General features: G+C 40.1%; 2 protein-coding genes and 1 non-coding gene across 4 annotated transcripts; 1 reads left to right on the forward strand and 2 right to left on the reverse strand.

The window, feature by feature from the left end:
* Positions 1-329: 329 nt before the first annotated feature.
* LOC106347132 (berberine bridge enzyme-like 7) lies at positions 330-2,165 on the reverse strand. Its single transcript, XM_048740613.1, has one exon. The coding sequence runs from the start codon at positions 2,055-2,057 to the stop codon at positions 474-476; it is 1,584 nt and encodes a 527-aa protein (XP_048596570.1). The 5' UTR covers positions 2,058-2,165; the 3' UTR covers positions 330-473.
* A 1,415-nt stretch (positions 2,166-3,580) lies between these two features.
* TRNAN-GUU lies at positions 3,581-3,654 on the forward strand. The gene has a single exon. It is a non-coding gene; the product is annotated as a tRNA-Asn (tRNA).
* Positions 3,655-3,711: 57 nt separating this feature from the next.
* On the reverse strand, positions 3,712-5,855 carry LOC106347131 (ureide permease 5-like). 2 transcript variants are annotated; one of them, XM_013786626.3, is made up of 5 exons: positions 5,509-5,855; positions 5,060-5,356; positions 4,559-4,984; positions 4,089-4,463; positions 3,712-4,010 (listed from the first exon to the last, which is right to left on the reverse strand). In XM_013786626.3, the coding sequence occupies exons 2-5, from the start codon at positions 5,330-5,332 to the stop codon at positions 3,852-3,854; spliced, it is 1,233 nt and encodes a 410-aa protein (XP_013642080.2). In that variant the 5' UTR covers positions 5,333-5,356; positions 5,509-5,855; the 3' UTR covers positions 3,712-3,851. The 2 variants fall into 2 exon arrangements, with proteins under 2 accessions (XP_013642080.2, XP_013642079.2); XM_013786625.3 differs by having other exon boundaries at positions 5,060-5,374.
* Between the last annotated feature and the right edge of the window lie 2,225 nt (positions 5,856-8,080).

The raw sequence follows: 8,080 nt of genomic DNA on the forward strand, positions 1-8,080 counted from the left end.
GTTTGGGTTAATGTTGATGTTTTTTTTTTAGGGTTTAAGATTTGGGTTTAGAGTCTAGGTTTGGGTTTAGGATCTAGAGTTAGAGTTTGAGTTTAAGATCTAGGATTTGAGTTTAAAGTTTACAGTTTGGGTTTAGGATTAGGGTTTAGAGTTTGGGTTTAGAATTTAGGGTTTAGATTTTAGATTTAAAGTTTAGGGTTTAGTTAGTGGTGTTAACGTCATTAAAATGAACGTCATTATTTTTTTCAATTATTTTAGAATTCTTTTAAAAAAATAATGTATTTTATTATTAATCTATGTGGCATTTTGATTGGTAATAAGAGAGGAGGTGAATTTAAATGTTCAAAACCTTAGAGTGAACAGTTTTGTTCATTAACAATGCCCACGTAACTTATTATTATTTTCTTCTCTTGAGAACACAACTTATTATTGTTGATAAGTATCTATATGATGGAAGAGTAATCAACATTATACTACATGAACCGAACAGGAGGAATACTCTGCTCGTTCTTAAAGAAATTCTCAGGATCATACTTTGCTTTTACTTGCATCAATCTCTTCAAATTCCCCAAGAAATACTTGGTACCATAGATCTTAGCTTCATCCACGTCTGTCTCACCACTAGGATTGCTTCCAATATCAATATCTCTGTAATTAAAAAACGCCTCTCTCGGGTTACTTGAGACATACGGTTCCGCAACCTCATATAGCTCCCTCATCAGTCTAAGGGTAGTCTCTGTTTCGCTTGCGTCCAACCATGTCGCAGAGTATTGAACCTTGAACATGTTTCCTTTCCGATGAGGATACGCCGTGGCGTTGGCCGGAATCCTGTCCATCACTCCACCGTAAGTGTTCATTTGCATCCACACAGTGTGTTTGAATTCAAACATTTTTTTCCAGAGCTTCTCGAACCCTTCTTTAGGGATAGGTTTCTTGACGTAATCAGATTTGCTTTTGAAGAATCCTGGATTCGTAGGTCTTTCTAGAAGAACGCTCGGTGGTGTTCCTTCAGGGTAATCAGCCCAAAACAGCGTCGTTTCGAACCAGCTCATTTCGTGACAATCTTCACGTTTTAGCCCTAACCCAGGCAAGTTCTTGTTTAGTAACGCCATCAGCTTGTCGGCTCGACCCAAGAACTGAGCGTAGAACACAACCGCGATGGTTCTCTCGCCATGTTTTGTTCCGTTTACGACCTGAGGCCATGCTCTAATGAAAAGATCTTCAGGGAACTTGGTGGAGACAAGCTGCCACTTGTAGAGAACATCAGTGCCTCCTTGTTCCAATGTTTTGTTAACCCTAAACACTGTCATGATCTTTGGAACTTCCACGAGGTTAATTTTCCAAGAGAGGATAACTCCGAAGCTTGCACCCCCACCTCCACGGATAGCCCAAAAGAGATCTTCTCCCATGGTAGCTCGGTTCAAGAGCTTGCCGTTGACATCAACTAATAGAGCATCAACGACATGATCCACAGTGATTCCATATTTTCTTATGAGATTACCGTACCCTCCACCGCTTATGTGCCCTCCTGCTCCTACCGTAGGGCACACGCCAGCTGGGAACGCTAGCGTTTTGCTTGCGTCTTTGATCTTTACGTAGAGCTCTCCCAAGGTGGCACCAGCTTGAACCCAAGCTTTCTTGCGTGGCACGTCAATGGTAATTGACCTAAGATTGTGCATATCAAGAATGACAAATGGAACAGAGGATATGTAAGAAAGGGCTTCGAGGTCATGACCGCCACTTCGGGTACGGAGTTGTATACCGTTGGTCTTTGCGCAGACCACGGTGGCTTGAACATGAGATACATGTTCTGCCACCACGATGGCTAGTAGGTTTTGGTTAGGGCTCGAGTACCTCTTGTTTTTCGTGTAGGACAAGTAAGAAGACAAGAAGGTGGTGGTGTTATCGGGGGTGAAGATGGCATCGGTGACTGGATTCTTCGGACTAGTCCGATAGTGAAGGCATTCGATAAAGTTTGCAGAGTTCGGTTTTGCTATTGCTACTTCTAAAACCGAAACCAAAAGAACAAGACACAAAACAGAGATTGTATCCTTCATTTTTCTCTCTCGATAGATATGTCATATGTCTCTATTAGGATTTTAGCTTATAAAACAAAAAAAATCTAGTGAGAAAAATAAATTTAAAATTGACTCTTGTGTCGTCATATCGGTTGACTTTGAATTTTCTTATTCTTTTGGTTAAAGACTTTGAAATTTCTTTTCTAAAATTTCTTTTCTAAACATTTATTACAGAGGAATCGTTCTCATGAAAGGGATAGCAGGGATTGAGTCGCATCTGTCCAGCTTTATGTTACATTTTATATACATCTAAACATGTATTGCAAATGTTAACAAGTGGAAGAAAGTTGAATACAGAGTCACTAATGGAAACGTAAACGTAAGATCTTCATCACTTGTATTATCTTATTGAAGAAAAATGATTATATATGGTTGATTTTTATGTAAAATATGTTTCTTGAATGCATTGTATTTGCTCTTCTTATCCAATACCTGTTTTTTTTCTCCCTTTTTGAATTCAAGTTATAATACGTTACGTTTCTGTTGTTGTAAATTATAAAACGGTTTCAAGTCACTTGAAAAAGGCAGACTTTTCTAAATATAGCGGAAAAGTTGACTTTCTTTCCGCATTCATACGTAAAATTAACCAATGTTTTATGTCAAGTACAACTGTACAAGTAGAGCTTAGTAGGTATTACATTATGATTTATGTACATGTTAGTATGTTATAGATCTGTTTATACCTAATAAGACACTGTAAGCTACTAAAGGTCTGTGTTTCAAAAAAGCTACTAAAGGTCTGTAATAAGTTACAAGAAATAGAGACATGGGAATATGGGATGCATACAAAGATAATCGGCCGTGTCTACGGATACGGTTGTTGATGAATCATAAAACTCACTCAGAAATACGGCCGTGTCTATGCCTGGGTACGGTTGTTGATGAATCATAAAACTCACTCAGAAATGCGGTAAGCTATAAAAAGAAAGACTATATTATGATCAATTATGGAAAATATTTGTTTTATTGATGATTTGATAGCGAGTACATGGAGTGCTTGACAACAATAGAGTATGAATATCAAACAAGCATAATTTAGTTATGGAAGAATTCGGATCTCCTTTTCTTTGACTCCCTCTTATTTTATAGGTCCTTCGGATGGATTGTAATGTAACGATGGTGTGATCTTCGGCGTGGAACTTGTGTTTTTAACTTTTTATAATAGCGTTATTGATAGACTCTTCAAACCCAGGGTGGGCCATAACTCTCATGGGCCCATGGTTTTTCTTTGAGCCTTATTGATGCAGGCTTTATTGCATTTGGGTTGAGATCTCGGACCGGGTTAGCAGGGTGAAAACCGGTTCCAACAGTTGTAATTATTTTACGAAACTAGCTAATGCTCTAACCCTACTACACACACTCAGATCCGAAGGAGATGGGCATTGTTTTCGGACCGGTGGTTTGAGTTTGGGTAAATGATGAATCATGATCGCTGGTTTATTTATAGTGGTAACATTTGTTGCTTTTGTATATATAAGTTTAAATCGAACTGTAAAACAAAAGCTGGAATAGCTCAGTTGGTTAGAGCGTGTGGCTGTTAACCACAAGGTCGGAGGTTCGACCCCTCCTTCTAGCGGTTCACTTTTAGTGATAATAATTTCCCAAGTTTTCATTCTGCCTAGACACACAACTCTAGTTTTCTACAATCTTTTTGGACTTACTTAAAATCTTATACGAACAAAGAAGTTAACGAATAATATATACAAAACAATCACATATATATATTGTTTTCCACACTATCTTCTTTGGTCAAACCGATGAAACTCTTTAAAGTCACCGCCTCTCTCTTTTCCCAGCTGAGGCCATGAGAAGCGCTACAGCTACAGCGAACATGACCAGCATTCCAACAAGCAAAGCGTATGTTCTCGGAGAAGATCTCCTATACTCTCCAAACAGATATATCCCCCAAAATGTCGACACCAAAGGAAGTGCCTACTCATCATCATCATCATTCAATAAATCAAGCCAATGATACCAACTTCCTAGTTACAAGAGTTCTGAGTGTGTTACCTGAACAGCATCTGCAGCTGCATATCCAGCAGCTTGACCACCCATGAACTGAAGTCCATTACCAAACCCACAAACCAATCCAGCCAAAAGAGCCCAACCTCTTCCGTTCCAGTCATTTAGGTAACCCTTAAAGGAAGATCTTGGTGAATCTAGTACAGGTTTGTACAAGAAAGTCACGTTGAGAGCGACGGCGACTACAAAGCAGGAGAGTGAGAAGTAGAAGAAAGCAGTGTATACAATCAACTTGGGAACGCCTGGTTCTAGAGTGCGCCATTGATCGTTTGTTGCAAGGTTGAATAATGGTGAGAAGAGTGAGAAACAAAGGCCAGCAAAGAAGGTTATTGATAGACCAACAATCATGCTCTTTCCAAGCACCTGAATCCAATAGAGAAATTGCATTTGCTGTTGTTCCCCTCCAAAACTAACGAGAAAACACACATAAAACTCAATGGAAAGAGAGGCTAACTAACTTTGATTGCTCTTTTGTTCTCAAGCGCAATAAGAAACGCCGCGGTTCCTTCTTTTACATTCTCCATCTCCTCCTCTTCGCCTCCAAATAGTCTCTGACACTCTTCTTGGCTCACAGTTTTACAATCCCCTGAGAGTTTTCCAAGTTTGGCTTCTACATCAGCAGAGTTTGAAGAGTGGACAGCAGAGCCAAGACAAACAGCTACCAAGAAGCATGCGACACCAGAGAAAAGAACATCTGCTCGGTTTAACTTGTTGTCCAGAAAGTAATTGACACTCGTGCCTATAACAACTGTGATGCTAGCGGATGTGACTTCTGTAACAGACAGACCAACAAAAGCTAAAGCATACTGAGTAGCTAAGTTCCCTATACTTAATCCAACTCCACCCGCCAATGCAAACAACACCGAGGGCCAGTTCTCCTTAATCTGTAGATACACATATAGTCAAACCAATCTGAACATAGTACCACCAGAGAAAAGAAAGAGAGAGTTGTCATTAACCTGAGTGAGTTGGGTTATGAAACTTGGTGCCTCTTCTGGTGAACTCTCGCCTATTTGACCAAAGACAAAGGCTATGAAGATAGCAGCGAAGAAGTTAGTGATGGAGTAATCGAGATAAGTGTGTTGTGGGAGACGGCCACGTCGTTCAAGAAGAGCCAACAGAGCAGGCCAAGTGCCTAAGCAGAGGAGAGAAAGCGTGATGCATGCTATTGCTCCTCCTTTGCTCTCCACCACATATACTCCCAATTCGCCAGCAGACACCATGATCATCATCGTCCAGACCAAACAATAAACTTCCTGTTTCTTGATTGAAAACTACAGATATTTAAATTTACCAAACCCAGAAAAAAGGTTGCAACTTTAGAAAGATGGGTGTCTGATTCTTTGACATCGATAACGTATCAAAATAACAATATTTTGAAGAAGAATCCAGAGATGAAAGTTTTCACCTTTCTATAGATGAAAGAAAGAGGTCAACGGAGAGCTTAGATGGAATGATGAATTCGAAGAAGCGCAACACTTTTGTTAAGAACTATGTTTTCTTACTCTGTTCTGATACGACACCATAAGAGAGACGGAATCTTTTATTTCTTTTTTTTTTTTAAACTAAAGAGCGAGAGAATCTTTCAAAACCATCCACCATATGAAGGACACTTTCGTGACCTCCACTCCGTTGAACAAGTGGAAAACTGATAGAGATTGAATTATTATTTTAATGATCTAAACAAAATTTAAAACATTTTCAAGCATTTTTCATAAACAGAGAAAAATGAAAAATATGTGTTTTAGTTTATGTTTATTTGGTTTTGAGAAATGTGTTGAATCACCGTATCCCAAAACTGTGCAACTTATGGGTGTGAGCTCGACAGTCACATGTTGCTTGTGATTTGGTTTTGAGATGTACAATCCCACTTGATCTACACTGGTCCCATCCGCTATACCATTATTCAGATTCTAATAAATTTTGTTTCCTTCCCCAGTGGGAGATATTTTGCAAGGCCAGCCAAAGAAAAAGAAGTGAATCTTCGATTATACTAGTATGAATACAGTTTCGTAACTCATAACTCTTCAGTCCATTAAAAGAGTAAAAGTATAAATTGTTCACACTTGATTTTAAACAAAAACAATAAGCATTTTTATGAACAGATCTTATTACATAAAGAAGAAGGCAATTCTCTTCTCAAGATGACACGTCATCAAATAAGAAAAGCAGAAGGTGACACGTGTCCATCTCTTTTTTAAAGTTTCGGTAGTTTTTCTTTCGTATTCATTGTGGGTATTCTTAACGGGCTATTTAACTAAGTGATTTGTTTGTGTGGGCCTAAGACGAATTGTTTGGTCACATGATATTTTGTTCGTCTTGGAGTCTCCGGCTTCAATGGTGGCGGTCGTCGAAGAGTTCTTCAACCTGTTATTCTCACCGTCACAGAAACCGTTACGGAAGTTGGATGAATTTAGTCGTCGGCTTTAATGTCCTCATAAACAACATCTGCTCACTCCTCACACAATTTGTCACTGAATCATCCTCAATTAATTCAATTGTGTTGATCTTCGACTATAAATAGGTAAGCCTCATGCAATGAAATCCATAAGTTCACCCTGTCAATCGTTAGATTTCTAAACTTTCAGAGGTAAGAATGGGTTCTACTCCATCGGAGCTGTAACACCCCAAAACCCAAACCCAAAAAGTTTTTGTGTTTTAAAAGGGAAGGCCCGTTCTGCAGCCCATTAGGATTAAAACCCTAGGGTTCCCTTGCCTTTCCCTATAAATACAAACCTCCACCTCCCTTGTCTCTCATCAGAAATTCTAGAGCGAAGCTCTGCAGAAAAATCCCGGAGACAGGAAGCTCTAGCCGTCGAAGATCTCTCTCTCTCTCCCCGCGCTGCCTCTCCTTCTTTTCTCTCTCCTCACCGCATCTCTCTTCTCTCTCTCTCTCCTCGCCGTGAGCAGCCGCGAATGGTGGTGGTGGCCGCGTGGTGTTGTAGATCTCAGATCCCGTTTCTCACACCTCTTATTTTTAGATCCAGATCCATATCTAGGCTAAGGTGAGGTGTTCTGTCCAGATCTGTTCTATGTCCTTTTATATTGTTGAATGGGTTGCTAGGATTGATTAGATCTTGTTTGTTGTTAGGATGATAGACCATATTGCATCAGGACTCTCATACTGTTTAAGAACTTTACATGAACTGGTTTAATGTTGAATGTGGATTGAGTGATTGGTTGATTGAAGATCTGTTGTTTGTGATTGAGAGCTAGGATGGTTAGAAAGGAAATGAACTTAGGAACTTAAGAGAACTGTAAACCGGTCTGGTTAGATGAATGTTAGGATATTCATGACTGAATGTTAAATGGATTGAGTGTGACACCGAGAACGGGTGGCGTCTAAAACGGAAAGTAAGAAAGAGTCTAAGAGTTAAGGAAAAAGGAAATGATGATTGATTGAAATACGAACCACCGAGGGACTGGTGGGGAGTATGGGAAATGAATAGAAAAGGAATACGAACCACCGAGGAACGGGTGGGGAGTATGGGAAATGAATAGAAATGGAATACGAACCACCGAGGGACTGGTGGGGAGTATGGGAAAACGCCGCGGCCGTAGCGTTCAAAAACGGCAAGTAAGAATAGAGGCGCCGGTAAGATTGAGTCACGCCGAGTCTTGGCGGGAAGGGGTCGTAATACACTGCAAGGGGTATGGACTACATCCAAGGGAACCGGATGCCGGGTGTACCAGGGCAGGCGACCTCATAGGGATGCAGCAAGAAAAGGGGAGGGTTGGTCCGCTTGAGCTGTGTAGGTCCTAGAGTTATAGGATGAATGGAGTCTTAAATAATAAACCGAAATGTGTGAATTGAGCGATGACTGAGTTCATTGCACTGCTTGTTTTGTGAAATGAATCCTTAATAGTTAGTTAAGAAATGGGTGTAGTGACTAGTCGGTTCTCGTTTCGCATTGAGCGGTATAAAAGCTCATGGGGGAGACTGGTCTAGAATCGCTTCACTGAGTATTAATACTCACCCA

The sequence above is a fragment of the Brassica napus genome, chromosome A9, assembly GCF_020379485.1.
Source record: "Brassica napus cultivar Da-Ae chromosome A9, Da-Ae, whole genome shotgun sequence".
Lineage (NCBI taxonomy): Eukaryota > Viridiplantae > Streptophyta > Magnoliopsida > Brassicales > Brassicaceae > Brassica > Brassica napus.

Bases quoted from the DNA above. Each gene is read 5' to 3' on its own strand.
- LOC106347132 (XM_048740613.1), bottom strand. From the start codon at position 2,057: ATGAAGGATACAATCTCTGTTTTGTGTCTTGTTCTTTTGGTTTCGGTT.
- LOC106347131 (XM_013786626.3), bottom strand. From the start codon at position 5,332: ATGATGATCATGGTGTCTGCTGGCGAATTGGGAGTATATGTGGTGGAG. The intron at 4,464-4,558 runs GTTAGTTAGCCT...TATTGGATTCAG, and splicing joins AGAACAAAAGAGCAATCAAA to GTGCTTGGAAAGAGCATGAT. The intron at 4,011-4,088 runs GTAACACACTCA...GATGATGAGTAG, and splicing joins CAGCTGCAGATGCTGTTCAG to GCACTTCCTTTGGTGTCGAC.